This window comes from Sapajus apella, unplaced genomic scaffold (assembly GCF_009761245.1).
Source record: "Sapajus apella isolate SASKATOON/1434 unplaced genomic scaffold, GSC_monkey_1.0 scaffold8, whole genome shotgun sequence".
Classification (NCBI taxonomy): domain Eukaryota; kingdom Metazoa; phylum Chordata; class Mammalia; order Primates; family Cebidae; genus Sapajus; species Sapajus apella.
Window position 1 is genome coordinate 1,241,208 of NW_022436948.1, and position 17,569 is coordinate 1,258,776.

The following is a 17,569-nucleotide window of genomic DNA, read 5'->3' on the forward strand; positions in this document are numbered from 1 at the left end:
CTGTGCTCATGTGTGCTTGTGCAAGTGTGTGCCTGCCTGTGTGTGTGTGCATGCCTGTGGGTGGGTGTCCCTGTGCGCGTGTGTGTGTGCCTGTGTGTGTGCACGTGCCTGTGTGTGTGCATGCCTGTGTGTGCGTGCCTGTGCGTGTGTGCGTGCCTGTGCATGAGTGTGAGCCTGTGCAAATGTGTATGTGTGCCTGCCTGTGTGTGTGCATGCCTGTGGGTGGGTGTGCCTGTGCATGCCTGTGTGTGTGCATGCGTGCCGGTTCATGTGTGTGCCTGTGCGAGTGTGTGTGCGTGCCTGTGTGTGTGTGCATGCCTGTGTGTGTGTGTGCCTCTGTGTGTGTGCGTACGTGCCTGTGTGCATGCCTGTGTGTGTGTGCCTGTGCGCGTGTGCATGCCTGTGTGTGTGTGCGTGCCGATGCATATGTGTGTGCCTGTGCGTGTGTGTATGCCTGTAGGTGTGTCTGTGGGTGTGTTTGCATGCCCGTACGAGCATGTGTGTGCGTGCCCGTACAAGCATCTGTGTGCGTGCCTGAGTGTGTGTGTGCGTGCCCATGCATGTGTGTGCACGTGCCTGTACGAGCGTGTGTGCGTGTCTGTGCGAGTGAGTGTGCTGGAACATATACCTAGGTGTGCTCTGGCAGGCGACTGGGGACCTGGTGTGGGGGAGACAGGGCCACACATGCCACAGCTCTGTAATTTTCACAACAATTTCAGGCCGATTCCCAACTTGCCAGGGTCTCCTCCTCTTGCCGACAAACATGGAGAGCTCACGGCATGGGGCATGCTGGGGCCATCACAGGCACAGTGACACTGAGGGACGCCCTGCTCCCCGACTAGGGGCTGAGCTCACGGCATGAGGCGCGTGCTGGGGCCATCACAGGCCGACACTGAGGGACGCCCTGCTCCCCATCACTGGGTTGGTGCCCGAAGGTGGCAGAAGCAGCAGCCACTGGGATGCAGAAGGTGAAAGGCTGGAGGTTCGGTGGCAGGAAGATCCAGCCTCAGCTCTGCAGGCTGAGCTCCGGGGCCCCTCTCCACAGTCCCCCAGGGCATCCTGTGTCCACTGTGGCCGTGGAGCGCCTCCCTGGCCACACTCGCTCCCGGTCTGCCCAGGATGATCGGAAGCTCCGGACAGTTTTGGTGCAGCTGGGTGGGACCAGCACAGACCCCGAGGTGCCCAAGGAAGCTTCAGACGGTAGCCAGCCCACGGGGCGTCCGGGGAGAATGCAGCCAGCGCTGACGTGGAATGAGCCCAGGCTGTGAGCAACTGCACCTCAGGAAGGAGGCCGCGACCGGGGGATGGGGGGCAGCCAGGAAGTCACTGGAACGTGTCTCCTCAGGGCGTTCTCAGTGCTCGGATATGCCGAGGGTGCCCACCAATGGGTGCCGTCAGCCCCCATTTCAACCAGACCAGCGCAGACAGCATCCGGGAGGTGTCTGCACAGGGCCCTGTGGTGGCCTCAGCCACCCCTTCAGGCCTCCCTGCTGTCAGCCCAGCCCGTGCAGGCTCTGCCGCTGTCTTCACTGCCCTGCAGAGTCCTCAGCAAGTGGGAGATCCGGGCGGCCTTGGAACAGCCCGGGTCAGAGCGAGGCCCGGCCACTCTCAGCCCAGCTTCCCAGGCCGAGGTTGTGGGGGAACCCAGGGAGGGGCAGAGCCGGGAAGGGACAACCTCGGGACAGAGGTGCAGCAGCCCTGCATGGGCCTATGGGGTCTGGTCATTGAGGTGGCTTGGGTGTGGGTCTGGCGTGGGGCCTGAATGTGTGGGCACACATGCATGAGTGCATGCACACATGCAAGCATGAAATCATGTATGCACATGCGTGTGCACTCATGCATAGGGGGTGGAACCCCTGGACTCCTGGGTGAGCACAGGTTTCCCTCAGAAACTACCAGTGATTCTCAGCTTCACACTGCAGGGAGGGGCGCTGAATATTCTAGAACATTGCGCTTCTCCACTGGGCAGCCTGGGCTGGGGTACATCTTGGGTGGTCTTGGTGCAGGGGAAGGCCTGGGCATTCCTGACATCGATCCCCACACAGACACACACTATCCGGAGAGGCCCTCGAGGCCCTGAACACCCGACTGGCGGCCGCCACGCTTTTTCGCCAGAGCACTCTAGTCCTGAGAGAGCCCGAGGTCGCCAGCGCCTTCTGCACAGGGCTGCAGGGTACCCAGGTGGGCGGTGGCTGCAGAGGGCAGAGGAGCGCTGAGCCTGTGAGTGCCCAGGGGCTCCAGGGCTGGGGCAGGCGCACTAGTGCAAAAGCCACAGGCCCGTTGCAAATATTTGAGGGACTTGGGACTGAAAGTTATGAAATCCGGAGATCACACACGGAGGGATCATGGGCATTGTGTCAGGGAAGAGCAGGAAAATGCTTCCCATCACACTGCGGCCTCGGAGCCCTGGAAATCAGGAAGCAGTGGCAGCTGGAGGGGCGTGAGGTCCCAGGAGAAGCCGCTGACAGAAGGAAAACCAAAACGGCTAATGACAGCCAAGGATGCTCACGACGAGACACGATAAAAGCCACAGAGGGCTTGTCGGACCCAGCCGAGGTCGGGCGTCCGAGGCACCCTCCGTGGCAGCATCGGGGGTGGTGCGGCTCGTGGAGAGGCTGACAAGGAGGAATCGTCGGTTTCCTCCCCGCACCCAAAGCTCTGTGCTTATTTCTGCCAAAATGTGTGAGTCACACAACTTGAATGTTTCTTTCCCAAGAACCTCAATTCAGAAGTCTGAGAAAGTCTTGTGCTAAACAATTCTTCTTCTCCACACACGCATGCTCCTCCCCTCCCCAGCTAGAATCTCACCTAAGACCCAAAGAGAAAGCTCCTGATACCTGAGGCCTGCAGGGACCTGATACATAGATCAACCCACACAGCCTTCAGCACACCACCCAGGCCAGCCGCACGCCGCCCTCAGCACCCCACCCAGGCCAGCAGCACGCGGGTGACTTTATTCCACCAAGCAAGAAACGCCAGGGGATTCACACAACACATGGCCTCTCACAAGGAGGGGACTCTGACCTCTTTCCCAGTAATCATGCTTGTGATCAAGGGAAAACAAAGAAGCCCAGTTTGGTGTCAACATCCTAGCGGCTCCTGTGCAATCGGGGTTAAAAGTTCCTGACAAAGGTGCAAGGTCAGCTGTCAGAACCCCCAGACGCCAGGACTTAGAACAACTTCAAACAAACAGCCCTTGTCTGGGCAATAATTAACCTTCTGTCCCTGTGGACCACGAGGGTAGGGGCGTCGCAGCTGCAGGCCAGCTTGAATGTTAGAATTCGGGGACTGTGAGATGGCCTCAGCTGAGGCCACCCACGTGGCTGTTCCCAGCCAAAAGTTCCCAGAAATGCGGGGGCTTTGGACCCAGACCCCACCTTGGTTTAGAGCTCTGTCCACCCCCTTGGCCCCAAGAAATGAAGGCCCATTGGAGGGACTTCCCAGGGAGACTCGGGTGGAGACGGCCATGTGCCGTCGCCGCTGGGGACATCCCACCCACACGTGGAGTATCAGCAGCCTGGGGCTGTGCACCCTGTGAAGGCACCGAGCTGCAGGGCCACGCTGAGCACCTGCTCCCGGCAGGTGTGCGTCCACCACAGGGACCCTGCTGAGGTCAACACTCTCTGCTGCCAGCTCTGGATCATTCATCGTTTTTAACAAGAGCCTCGGCTTTCATTCTCCTCGGGGCCATGAGGCGTGGGGCTGGGCCTGGTCCCCACTCCCCAACCGGCCAGTCAGAGACCAGGAGCCCCAGTTCACCACGGGGCTTGGCACAGGCATGGGGGGATCTCCAGGTCACAGCTGGGGTGGATGTCTAGTTACAAGGTCATCCAAAGGGTCCCACCTGGGCTGGGCCTCAGGGTCTCAGAGAAACCACAGAAGCCCAGGGTGACCCTTCCAGGGGGCCCAGGAGCCAGAGAATCAAGAACGTGAATGCCACCCCAGCCAGGCCGGCCAAGAACCCAGAGGCCCAGGCTGGAGGCCAGGGCTGACCGCAGCTGAGTGGGGGCTCTCCTCTTCTGGCTGCAGCTCCGTCCCTGTCCCAGTGGCCACCCCCACCTCACCCCAACCCAGCTGCTCCAGTCCCCCAGCGACGGCACAGTGAAGGTTACCTGGAACTTGTCAGGGTCCGCTCCTCCTGCCTGAGCCACAAAGAGCCCGGCGCCGCGCTCCAGCTCCAGGCCCCGTGAGGACCGAGTGAGCGGCATTCTCTGGAACTCCTCACAGTCCACGTAGAGGGTCACAGAGCCACCAGCCACGCTGAGCGCTAACTGCGTCCACTGGCCAACGAAGGTGGGGAGGCGGAAGCTGGCGGCTGTGTGGGTCTGGCTTGTGCCCGGCTCCGTGTAGAGCAGGGAGATGTCCTGATGGCCGTCTCGCACCCCAGAGAGCTTCACGCCCAGCAAGACCACTGCCTGTGCTGAGTCCGTGATGGCAAACAGCACCCCTGGGCCCTCCGTGGCTGGCCGAATGCGGAACAGCAGTGAGAAGTCGTGGAAGAAGAGGCTGGGGAAGTGATACCGGGCCACCTGGCCACTGTTGGCATCTGGCCCGAAGACGTAGGCCAGCCCGACATCGGGGTCTTCTGTTTGGGTGACTTGCTGGGGCAGGGGGTCCCCGAGGAGCTGCAGCAGCCCCACCTCCTCGCCAACGCTCTCTGCAAAAAGGAGGACACCCGGTGAGGTGGCCACGCGGGATTGAACTGGGGGCCACCCAGGCAGCCTGGAGAGGCAGCCAGCAGGGGCATAAAGGGGAAACTGAGTCTGGGAGGGCTCTCTACACACCTGGCAGCCTGCCCTGATCCCCTGGGCTCAGCCACCCACCGGCCACTCAACGGCCACCCTGGTTTACTCATACCCAAACGACGGGCACGCTCCGTGCAGAAACCTATCTTCAGGGGCCATGGTATCCACAGGGCCCCTTCCCTGCTTTGAGCTCATGGCCCAAAGCAGGGAACCCCAGGGATGGACGCAGCCACGGGGGAGAAGGTGCCAGGGACTGGCTGGCACCCCTGCTGGAGCAAGGAGCTGCGAGGGGTTGGCCTACGTCTTTGGGCCGGATGCCAACAGTGGCCAGGTGGCCCGCTGGCAGCCCCCTTCCCGGCCCTGTGCCCTGCCCGCCCACTCTGAGACTGCCAGAGCAGCCCCGGCCGGCACCCCAGCCTGGCCACCACCATAGAGCCTCAGCTCCACTGCAGGGAAGGAAGGAGACTGGCTCCACACCCCGATGCTCTTCCAAGGCTCAGCTATGGCGGGAGCACGGCGGACAAAGCCATGGGAGCACAGAGCCTGCAGGTGGGGCCTGGCCCGGAGAGGCCACCTTGGCTGTGGGTCTGCGTGGCTTCTGAGACATCGGGTGGGGTTCACCCAGCGCTGTCGGGGACTCACCCACTGGGCCACGCATCTTGTGGCACAGACAAGCCGTGGCTCCCACCCCCGTGCTGCTTTCCCTCAGGGCCACCATCACACCTGGGAGGGGCAGCCCACCTGGCGCACCTGCCAGCACCACAGTCTCCCCACCAGCCTCGCTGCTATGGGCGCAGCGACTCACTCCACTATTTCCTGCCCAGGCTGAGAGCAACCTCACTTCAACTCAGTAGCCCAGAGTCAGAACCAGCCCTGTCCATTCCTCTCCAGGGAGCCCACGCCAGAGACGCAGCCGTGGTGCCCGGCATTCTCACACCTCGTTTCCTGCCCATGGAGGGAGTCGGCACCCACTCAAGGACATGCCCTGCTCGGCAGTCACTTCTCAGCACACCCGCTGTGCCAGGCAGAGCCCAGGCTTCGCAGCCACAGTCTGGGCCAGGGCCCTGCCCCAAGGCCTCCTCCCAAGACACCAGAGAGGCTGGACAAGGTCTGCTTTCACCAGAGTGTGACGGGCACCCCGGGACACTTGTGCGGCAGGCTGGCTCCTTCTGAGTGCTCCTGTGGGAAGGGGCTGCTGACGCCTGGGTGTCCTGAGGCAGGCGGGGGTGAGCGCACATACGTGTGCATGCATGTACCTGCCACAGCCAGGCTGACCTGGGGCCAGACACGGGAGAAGTGCTGAGCCTGGACTTCACGAGGGAAGCAGTGCCTCCAAAGAGCTCACAGAACACAGAACATAAAGGAAACAAGAGCGCAGACACCCGCCCGCGGGCACCTCCAGCAGCCATCACTGCCCCACGTGGCCCTGACTCCAGCACGAGGCAGTGTGGCGGCCTGGACTCCCTGTGGGCCCCACCCTCATGCCGACAGGAAGCAGGGCTGGGTGCAGAGTGGACAATGGCCTCTGTGGACAGCAGCCTGGCCTGCGCCCCGAAGCTAGCGGCAGAGGGGTCCCGACAGGGAGTCTGGACTCTAGGAGCCAGCGGTCACGTCCCCCTCAGACCCGGCAGCTGTTACAATGATCCTTTCTTATCAGAAGTGCCCAGGCCCCACATGTCCGTGCCAGGGTAGCGCTAACACCAGGAAACAAGACTGTCGCCCAGATGCCCCTGAGTTCACCTTCGAGAAACTTCCCTGCCACCCTTCCTAGAACATTCCAATATCAGTTGGGACAGCAGGATGCGGCTATTGCCACCTTCCTGGGCTGGAAGCCACCAGCACGCTATGCCAGCGGCCCCAGGGACCCCAGGACAGGCGAGCCCTTCCCAAGTTGTCCCGTCTCCTCTCCATGACACTCCTGGTGGCTCCCTTCAGAAGTCAGCTTCCCAATGCCCAGCCCTAAGATGCTGGATGGGCAGAGAATGGCGCAGCCTCCACTCTCCAAGGCACGGGCCCAGCTGTCTCAGATGCTCCGGAATCCAAACAGCGAGTGCCAGAGCCTGGCTTTGAGAGCTCAGCCTTCCGGAGTGGGGTGTGGTGGGGCGGCCCCTCCTGCTGGGATCAAGGCGCTTGCCTTGTTCAAGACTGTTTCCCACATAGGAATCAGGCCAGCCAGAAATGTGGATGGTTCTGGAGACCTGTGTGTGTTAACAGAGGCCCCTTTAAACACCAGGACCATCAGGGAAGCCGGCATCCTCCCCACAGGCGAGGGGCAGGGCCTCTGGTAGACACCCTCCGCTGTTCCCGCACCAGTGCCCACTGACCCTGCCCCTCCCTTGGGTCCCTTATCTTAGTGGGACAGGAGGTCCATTCCTTCCGCAGCAGCTCCCGAGACAAAGCCCCTCTTCCATAAGCCAGACTTCCCAGGACCCTCACCCCTAGCCTCACCCTGCACGGCCTGGCTGGGGGGCCTCCTGTGAATCCTGTCCCTGGCTCTGTCTGAACACCTCCAGGGACAAGACCCTCCCTCTCCCCAAAGTGGGCACTCCACCCAGAGCAGTGCTCACCCACGGGGCAGTGGGCTCCAGCCAGGCCAGTCCTGGATCCACCCAGAGCAATGTTCACCCTCCCACAGGGCAGTGGGCTCCAGCCAGGCCAGTCCTCAAGGGTCACACACAATGTCCCACATCCCTGACAGCCGCCGTGGCCTCAAAGCAAAGGGCAGACCCTCAGAGACCCACCGACACATGCACCCCGTGGACGCCCACCTGTACTCAGCACCAGGCGCTCCAGCCACTCCCCAGAACCAGCCCAGCCTGACCCCCGGGGCACAGGGCATGGAGTCTCTGCTGCCCCTTTGAAAAGCTCCTGAGGATGAGATCCAAAGCTGCCTGGCCCCCTACCCTCCCCCACAGCTCCTGGAAGCTAGAAAAGTCAAGAAACGTTTTCTCCTCAGAGCCCCCGCGGGACCCAGCCCTGACAACACTGGTTTCAGCCCAGTGAACTGGTATTAGACTTCTGGCCTGCAGAACTGAAAGGTAAGACATCTGTGGTGGTTCTAGCCAGTGAATTTGCGGCAATTTCTTACAGCTGGAATGGATAGCTACATACCTATATGCAAATTGGTGCGAACCCATGGAGGGACATACACATGCCCCGACCTGACCACACAGGTGCCACGGAGCATGGGGCTCGGGAGCTGCGTTCCGCGCCCTCATGTGCAGCTGGGGTCTTACCAAGGGTCTGCCTTATCTTAGGGAGCCTTGGGGCCCCATGGTGAGCTGCTGACTTCTGGGACAGATTCCAGCCACCAGGAAGATCTCATCTCCCAAATCCCATCCCGGGAAGAGGAAGAGAGGAAAACGGGGGGCTTGGGGCTTCCACTGAGGGACTGTGGGATCCGCCCCTGCCCCAGTGCCAGGCCACTACCTCAATCCCCAGGGCTGAGTAACCTGGAAACGTGGTCACTCCACTCCCAGAGGTGTGTCTCTTCCTGAGAGCTAGAGGCTCCATCGGGGTTGGGCTCCAGCCCAGTTCTCTCAGAGCTCCAGTCTCTGAGCTCTGGACACAGCCAAGGTGCCCATAGGGAGTTTCCCCTGCACTTGACCTAGCTGGCTGGCATACAGGCTGGACACCTGCACATGATACAACAACGATGCTGCTCAAGACTTGATTTTTCTTTCTTTTTGAGACAGACTTTCGCTCTTGTTGCCCAAGCTGGAATAAAATGGCGCAATCTCGGCTCACTACAACCTCCACCTCCCAGGTTCAAGTGATTCTCCTGCCTCAGCCTTCTGGGTAGCTGGGATTACAGGCATGTGCAACCATGCCTGGCTAATTTTGTCTTTTTAGTAGAGACGGTGTTTCTCCATGTTGGTCAGGCTGGTTTAGAACTCCTGACCTCAGGTGATCTGCCCCTCCTTGGCTTCCCAAAGTGCTGGGATTACAGGCATCAGCCACCGCACCCAGCCAAGACTTGATTTCTTGACGGAAAGAAACGTGTTTGAAAATGACTCTGGAGTATTCTGGGAAATGGCAGATGGAAAGCGCCAGGAATCCATCTCCCCAACCAATTAACAAGTGCAGGGGCAGAATCTGTCTCAGAACTCTTTCGCAACTCTGGAGTCCACTGAAAGTTTGCAACGTCCAAAGGAAGGCTTGGACAATGACGGGTGGTTAATTTCGCTACAGCTCTTAGCTCTTAGAATGTGCAGCTCTTAGCACAGTGGCAGCTGCACATTCACACCCACCCCCATTCCCACAGCAGGTGCCATGCATGTGTTCAGGAGCAGCACCCACACAGCTGTGGGAAACAGGACAGCAAAAAGGGCCCTGCCCTGCAGATGTCGAGAACCTGTGGTCTCATCAGGTTGCGTGGGATCAGGGAGGTTCAGACAGAAAGCTGGGGCCATCACTTTACATCCCCTCTGTGGTTGCAAGCTTCCCCATCCAGCTGAAGTGACTTCAAGGGGATTTGGAGGGCTGGCACTGTTTTTTCTCCCTCATTTTTCTCTTATTTCTCCTTTGGGACACAAACACTAAAGAAGAGGACATTGAAAAACAGCAGCACGTAAGAGGAAAATTAGACAGTGGCTGCACGCACCCAGGGAAAGACCCAAGAAGACCCGACGTTCACACCTCAGGGAGATCTTTGGCACAGAGACAATTTCTTTTTAAAGTAACAGAAACAGTGAATGCTGGTGAAGGGCGAGAACTGACTTCCAAAGCTACATTACTGAATTCGAATGTTCGCTTTTTAAAGCAAAATCATAAGGCACACAAAGTGATAAAGTATATAGCACATTGAAGGAGAAAAATAAATCAACAGAAGCTGTTCCTGCAGAAGACCTGAGGGCAGATCCATTAGACAAAAACTTTAAAACAACTGTCAAAGTCAAGAAAGTAATGTGTGAACAAAATGGAAATATCAATAAAGAGTAAAAACCTCAAAAGAAAAAAGAAATTATAGAACTGAAAAGTACAACAGCTGAAATTAAGAACATCACTAGAGGAGTTGGAAGGCGATTTGAGCAGACAGAAGGATAAATCAATGAGCTTGAAGATAGGATAATTGAAATTATCAAAGGCAAAAGATGAATGAAAGGTGAAAAGAGCCCAAGGGACATGTGAGCCACCATCAAGAGACAAGAAAGCACGCATGCTGTGGGAGCTGCAGAAGGAGAAGAGAAAAAGAAAAGGTGCAGAGGGACTATCTGAGGAAATAATGGCTGAAAACTTCTCAAATTTGATGAGTGACATTAATATAAACAGTCAAGAAGCTCAGGGAACTCCAAGTAAGATGAACTCAAAAGAGATCCACACCAAGATACATTATGATCAAACTTTCAAAAACCAAAGAGAGAATCTTGAAAACAGCAAAAAAAAAAAAAAAAAAAAAGCAGGTGATCACATACAAGGACTTCTTAATAAGATTATCAGCAGATTTCTCATCAGAAGCTTTGGAAGCCAGAGGCAGTGAACCAATATATTCAATGTACTAAAAGAAAAAAAAAAATAAGCTGTTCACCAAGAGTCCTACATCCAGCAACACTGTCCTTCAAAAGTGAGGAAGAAATTGGCATTCCCAGATAGACAAAAGCTAAGGTAGTTAACTGGCACTAGACCTACCCTGCTGGAAACGGTCCAGAAGGTGAAATGAAAAAGAGTCCTAGTCAGTAAGTCACATGAAGAAACAAAGGTCTCAAAAAACATAAACACAAGAGTAACTATAAAGCCAGTATCGCAACAAGTTTGTAACTGCACTTTTTATGAACGAACCTGGAGGACATTAAACTAAAGAAAATAAGGCAGGCACAGAAACAAATAGTGCATGATCTCACTTACACGTGGGATCTGAAAAGGTCACATTCACAGGAGCAGCATAGAATGGTGGTTGTCAGGGGCTGAGGTGTAGGAAGGACAAATGTGTGTGCACGCCACAGGTGTGGCTGGCAAGAAGGGAGCCTCGAGGGGGCCCAGCAGCCTGGCTCTTCAGCATTGCAGCAGATGCAGAACAAGCAAGTGCCCAACAGGGCAACATCAGGAGACCAGCAGGCATCCACCCTAATGGTGCAGGCCATCTGATGAGAGACAGCGCCAGGATGGACGGTACCTATGCACAGAGTGGGGTACAATGGGGCACAGCTGCACCCCACTCCATGCACAGGCAATGGTGTCCTTTCATCTTGCCTGTTGGAGTACTGGACCATTTCCTGCAGGGAAGGTCTAGAGGCAATTACTCCCTTTGCTTTTGTTTATCTGGGAATGCCACCAGGGCACAGCCCAGGCCAACTCACAGAGAGGAGGAAATGTGACTGTTGGTTGAAGGGTACAAAGTTTCAGTTACGCAAGACGAGTAAGTTCTCGAGGTCTCATGTACAGCATGGTGACTGCCGCTAGAATACGTATTGCACACGGCACTTGAAGCTTGAGCAGCTCGTAAGTGTGCTCACCACGCTCACACACAGCGGTAACCAGTTGAAGTGACAGATGTCAACTAGCTTGACTATGGCAATCATAACATTGTCTACTTTAAACATATATGAAACTCAAATATATGTAAGGACCGGCAGGGAGCCCCATTTGGAATGCTGTGCTTTTCGTTCTGTGTCTGGTTCAGGATCACACAAGATCTTGAAGCCACAGACAACGGCACCCAACAGGCACAGGTGGGCCCTGGACACTACAGCAGCAGTTCAATGCTGAGTCACTCTTGGTGCATCTGGGAGGCATGGAAAATCTATGAGAAGCTTAGCCTGCATCATCAAAAAAGACCTGTAAGGTGCCAAACGGTGAGAGAGAAGCATGTTGTTCTCCACGGACTGGTCTTCTCTCCTTCAACCAAAGTTATGTGGAAACGTCAAGTAAATTGAAGCGTTTTAAGGTACAGGAACATTTTCTCAAGTTCTACATTTCATTAAAAGAGCAAGAGGTAAGCACCGTGTACAGACACCTGTGTGCCAGTGGTGGGCCCATGAGGTAGGGAGCAGCTACGAAGAAACAGCCCCTCAGGGCCATTGTGGTGATGTGACCACATGCGCTCCTGTGGCTGCCGTGGCCTCCCACTGACCTCCAAACATCCAGTGATGGGGTGGAGACAGGGGAGCACAGAAGCCCCAGCCCAGGGCCTGTGCGCCACTTGCCAAGATCATGAGGCTTGTGCATCTGAGAGGAGCGACCTGGCCGGCATGTGTAGACCTGCCTCCCGAGCATCCTAGTAGCAGTTGGGCCCCGTTGATCCCCACTCTGTGCACAGACACTGTCCATCCCAGCACCGGCCCCTGCCCCTCATCAGACGGCCTGCACCATGAGGGTAGGCACCTGCTGGTCTCCGGGTGCCCCTGGCTGGGGGCTTCCTAGCCCTGCATCAGCTGCGATGCTGAAGAGCGCTCCAGGGCCAGGCCACCGGACCCTCCTCGAGGCTCGCTTCCTGCTAGCCACACTTGCGGCACGCAGGTGAATCTGCCCTTCCTAGACCTCAGCTTCTCACCTGTAAACAGGGATAATACCCACCTCCCAGGTCAGAGGCCGCCCGTCTGTAGGATTCCTTAGAAATACCATTCACCTCTGCCATGGTCCCAGGGGCCAGGAAGGGTTTGGGAGGGCTCAGGAGGGGCGTAGAGAGCAAAGTACAGAGCGCCAGCACCCATTGCTGTGGTGTGGTGACGCTCCCACAGCCCTCGTGACCTGAGTTCTGTCAGTCACAGAGCCCCACGGGGACAGCCCAGGAGCTTCCTGGAGGCAGTGTCCTGGGCAGCCCAAGTCCAAACCCCGCTCACTCACCCTTGGCAGGTGCAGGAAGGAGAGCCTCCCTCTCCTGTGTGGGGGCCTCACTCCCCTTCTTGTGGGCCTGAGGGACAAGCCCACAACACAGTAAAACCCTCCACAGGGTCCCTGCCTGTGTGCTGACCACGGGTGCACCCTCCCTTTGAGCACCCCCCACGCTCCAGCACAGCCGCACCCTATGCTCTTCTGGAGGCGGGGCAGCAGTGGGGTGGACACTCAGTGTAGTATCCAGACCAGGTGGAGGGGGAGCCGGAGATGGAGCAGGGCTGGAGGCAGCAGGGCCTCCCGATTCCCTCCCCTTGGGGGCATGTCCTTCCTGACCCTGGGGCCTGGACATGCCACTGAGGCCTCCATGTTCACAGCCCAGCACCCCCAGTTTCAGGGCCTCACAGCCAGCCGTGAGGGGTCAGGCACCAACATGGGGGGCTGGGCTCCTCCTCCTCCTCCTGCCCCTCACCCAGGGCTGGGTGTGTAGCCCAACACGGGGGCCCAGCAGGAGGGCTCACCGCAGAAAGAAGCCTGGGCTGGGGATGAGCTGAGAGGCCAGAAGAGGGAGCAGGACCTTCCTGTCCAGGCCACACCTGGGAAGGGGCTCCCTGATGAGGCCCAAGGCTCACCTCTGGCCAGAGGCCAGGTGGGCCATGAACACAGATGGACAAGTACCCAGGGCCCTGCCTGGGATATGGCCTCCCGCAAACAGGGGCCTGGCCAAGTTGTCCAGATGTTCAGTGAAAAGTCCCCTTCAGGCCACGCCACCAACCGGGCCAGCTGCGGTTACAGAAATTCCTCGCCCTCACAGCCCACTCGGACCCCAGCCCCCAAGCCACAAAGTTGAGCCTGACGCCAGGAGACCGCCACCCTCCTGAGGCTGGCTCTTGTTCAGAGTGATCCCACAGTCTCAGTGGGCAAGGCCAGGGCAGGGTCAGGTGAACAGGCCTGGCGTCTCCCCTCCCAGCCGGCCACTGGCCTGTCCACCTCTGTGGGCTTGCACAGCACGAAGTGGGCTATGCTCGAGCCTGCTAGGGCTCCGTGACACTGGCCCTCCCCTCCAGGTAGGACGGCTCCTGCAGGGGCAGGGTTGCCACCCCCCATGCTCGGTGGGGAACAGGGCTTGGCCACCAGGTGGGTTGTGGCCGTGGGGCAGGGGGGACCTTGCGAGGCAGCTGCTGCTTGCTTAGTTTGGGTGTTGCAGGGACGGACCATGAGAAGGACGCGGGAATCTGCCTGCTTGCGGCAGTGCCAGCTGCCCTGGGGGTGACATCTAAGCTTCGGGCACAGCCCCTGCCTCCCCCTGCCTCAGGAGAGCTCCAGCCCCAAGCTTTTGGGGCACATCTACCAGGGCCCCCACACCTGCACACACCAGGCCCCCCCAGAGCAGTGCCTATGACCCTCCTCAGGGCTTAGCCCTGACCCCACGGAGTCCTCCCCACCGCCTCCCCCTCCATTCCAGCCCACGTGGGTTGGGACCACCTGCTGTCAATACTTGTCCTTCCCCTATCCGTGGCTACCCGGCCACATCATAGACCCTGCACTGGCTCTGTAGAGGCTCTGAGCTTTGCTGACAGAAATGGCCACTGAACTGAAACTCCAGGGGAATCATCCCTCACGGAGCCTGGCAGGTGGATGTCCACCAACATTTCCACCACAGGCACCCCCACCTGGGAGTCTGGCACAGCCACCAGCAGCCCCCACCAACCTGGTCCCAAAGCTCAAAGGGCAAGGACCAAGGCCACTTCCCCTCAGCACCACAGGAAGGACAGCAGAAGACCGAGCCCCTTACCCTGCAGGGACGCAGCCTCTGGGTGGCCCCTCCTGGCCAAGGCTGCCGGGTGCACACAGCAGGCAAAGTCTAAATGGGGCAGGCACAGCTCAGGGGCCCCGTCCACCTCTGAACGCAGAGGAGGAAGCTGCTGGGGTCCTTCCTGGGCTGCCCCTGCCCCTGGGGAGGTTAAAGACAGTCCCCCTTCCCGCCTCTTCCTGCTCCCCAAACAACCTTTAAGCAACAGGGCCAGGCCACGTGGTGATGGGGCAGGTTTCCACAGGCCCAGGAGCAGCCCCAACTGCAGCAGGAGGTGGTGTGCTCCAGGCTGGGGAGGAGGACGTGGAAGGCTCCCTCCCAGGACAGGCCTTTTGGACTTCCCTCCCCGCACTGTGAGCATCTCCGCACTGCCACGCAGCAGCGCACACAGCCTGAGCACGCCGGGGCTCCCAGGAAGCGCATCCGACTGTAAGCTTAGGGGGAAGGACGACGCAGCCACACCTGGGCGGGAATCTCAGCTTCCTGGGGCGAGTCCTGCCACTGCCCCATGCCTCAGTTTCCCCTCTGTGACTTGGGGCTGCAGGTATCTCGGGACCATGGTGAGGACTAAATGCACTAAAACACCCAGGGAGCCGCTGGCCCAGGCACGTCAGTGGCAGTTCCTCCAGGTCTCTTCCTGTCTGGACCCCAGCCTCCTCCCCAGACGGGAGCCCCCCTCCCAGCTCTCCCACCTCCTGACGGCCGCAGGCCCTGAATGCAGAGACTCGGTGTGGGGGGAGCCTGTACCAGGCTCACGCCAGCCCCGACTGAGCTTACCTGGCAAGACAAAAGGAAAGGGTGGGGAGGCGGGGCCGGCCAGTTACCTGCAGCCGGCCCAATGAACACACAGTACCCGTCCTCCTGGGTCGGGAGCGAGGCACAGGCAATAGGCAGCCGGCCCACCCCCAGGCGGCACCAGCATGTGTCCTGCAGGACCTCGCAGAACTGGCGGCAGGGCGGTGGGGCGGGCAGCGGGACCCTGCCACAGGGGGGTGCCAGCAGCAGGCAGAAGAACCAGGCAAGGAAGGGGTGGCAGTGCGTCCGCAGCAGGCCCCCCCACGCCCGTGCTGCGGCCCGAACCTGCTCGCCGTTCTTGTGGTGGAGGTGGTTGGGCAGCCAAGAACGCGAGAAGCCCAGGCGGCCGCAGACCGGCAGAAAGGTCGGCAGGGGCAGGCAGCGGCCGGAGGGGGCCTCTGGGTCCGCTCCCAGCAGGGCAGAGTGATTAGTGAGACCAGGCCCCACAGAGTCAGCCGCATGAGAGACCCAAGCACCGCTGTCCCGGATTAAAGTGGTGATTGTGACCTGGGACAGTGCGCCCAGAAGGCCAGAGGAGAAGGCAGAGGGGGCCGCGTGGCCCAGGAAACCCATCACCAGGGGATGCAGAAGAGGCGTGCGTGGGCGGACGTCAGGGCCTCGGAGCTGCGGGCCAGGAGCGGAGGCGGCGGGCCAGAGTCCTTGGTCATCCAGATCCGAGAGGCTTCCCCAGGGAGGCGCCCTGCCCAGCGAGGAGGAGAGAGAAGCTCTACCTGAGGACGGCAGCGGCCCTGGGGGCCCCGTGAGTAGTGCCAGGGGCCTGCCCAGGGAGGGAGGCGAGAGGGTGGGTGCAGGCAGGGTGCTAGCCTTGGTCGTGTGGGGGCCTGGAGAGCTCAGAGCGCCACGACCAGGCCAGAGAGCGGTCCCATTCTCCCGGGGGGCATCAGAGGGCCCAGGGAGGGCGAGGGGGTCCACGGGAGTCTCAAGGGCCAGCGCTTCCGCCCTGGCCACGCTCTCAGTGGGAGTAGTGTCATTCCACAGCTGGACAAAGCTCCGGATGCCTTCGGCCACGCTCAGGATCTCGGCTCCAACGCCGGCAATGTCCTCCTCCGGTGTGTCTGGGCTCTCAGCAGAAGTCGGGGTGTCCTGGCCACCCTCCAGCAGCTCTGAGGGTGGCTTAGGGTTGCCAGGGACTGTCTCTGGCTCCGTGGAACCATTCTGCGGGGCCACATGCGTGGTGGGGCCTGCTGTGGGCTTGGGGACTGTGGCAGCTATGTGGCTGGTGTCCTTACTGGGCCATAGCCAGCTCAGGTCCAGCAGGTCGGCCTGGGCAGCCACCACGCAGCCCAAGAGCAGCAGCAGGACGCAGCGGCCGCTGGGGTCGGGAGCCATTGGGGCTGTGCAGCTGGAGCTGAGGGCGGTGGGAGGCCTCTGTGCCTGGAGGTGGAGCCAGCCAGGCTCCCTCCCTCCTGCCCTCCCCGCCCCAGACAGGCTTCCCAGCCTCTGGGTGGCTCGTCTCCCACCCTTCACTCTTGCAGAAGAAAAAAAGGCACCAGCCTTGGAATCAAGGTGCGCAGCACCCGAGGATTCCAGCACCCGAGGGTTCGCACCTTCCTCCCCATGGCCCCGCAGCAGCCCTGGGCCCCATGAGGACAGAGAGGCACTGTGTTCAGTGTCCACACGGTTCTAACGTGCTCCACTAGGCATTGCTGGGCAGGGCTGCTGAGTCTCTGGAGGGGGTTCCAGGCCAGTACCCCATCCCAGGGGCACCGAGGCAGTGGCCCCCAGCCCCTGCTCCCCCTCTGACCCGGAATGCCCAGAGATGCCTGGCATGGAGTTATTGTGCCTATGGTAAACTTGGAACTGAACAAATGCTCAGCTTGCTGCGATGCCAATTCCACTGTTGCAACGGCTGCCCGAGTTCTAACATCCCGGGGAGGGGCTTGGAGCCTCTCAGCGGCTGTGCCTCCCCTTGAAGCCTGGGCTTTACCTGCCTGGGACTATGTCCCTTTCAGCCCTTCCTGTCCTTCTGCCCAGGAGACCGGCAACAGTAGAGCCTGGGGCCGGGGCCGGGGCAGGAATGCTGCCTTCTGGCCATGCTCAGCGCACGGGCCGGGACCATGGCATCCTCCTTCCCTGCCTCAGTCTCCCCGTCCACAAAAGGATCTGATTAGACAGAAGAGTCCAAGAGTGAGTGACCCACGGGGCTGTGACGTGTGGGTGGCTGCACAGCAGTGGGTGCTGTGTGCCCTATGCCCTCTGAGGACCTATGTGCGGCCCATTTTCCAGATGAAGAAACTGAGGCACAAGCCTGTGGACCTAGCTCATGATCATGGAGGCCATTATAGGTGGAGCCAGAGGGAACCCAGGCAGCCCACACAGGTGTGATCGCTCACATTCATGCACACACATTACCACACACATGCTCACACACACATGTTCACATGTGTGCACATTCTCACACGCACTAGCCCACAGTTTTCACCAC

The 17,569-nt window shown here is 59.5% G+C and overlaps 1 protein-coding gene across 3 annotated transcripts in view; it reads right to left on the bottom strand.

The window, feature by feature from the left end:
• The window catches only part of COL18A1 (collagen type XVIII alpha 1 chain), a 54,392-nt gene extending 37,888 nt beyond the window's left edge, over positions 1-16,504 (bottom strand). For all 3 annotated transcript variants that reach the window (XM_032276710.1, XM_032276709.1, XM_032276708.1), the window contains exons 1-2: positions 15,855-16,504; positions 4,113-4,657 (exon numbers count right to left, since the gene is read on the bottom strand). In XM_032276710.1, the coding sequence (XP_032132601.1) occupies positions 4,113-4,657; positions 15,855-16,473 (1,164 nt within the window). In that variant the 5' untranslated portion in view covers positions 16,474-16,504. The remainder of the gene's footprint in view (positions 1-4,112; positions 4,658-15,854) is intronic.
• Between the last annotated feature and the right edge of the window lie 1,065 nt (positions 16,505-17,569).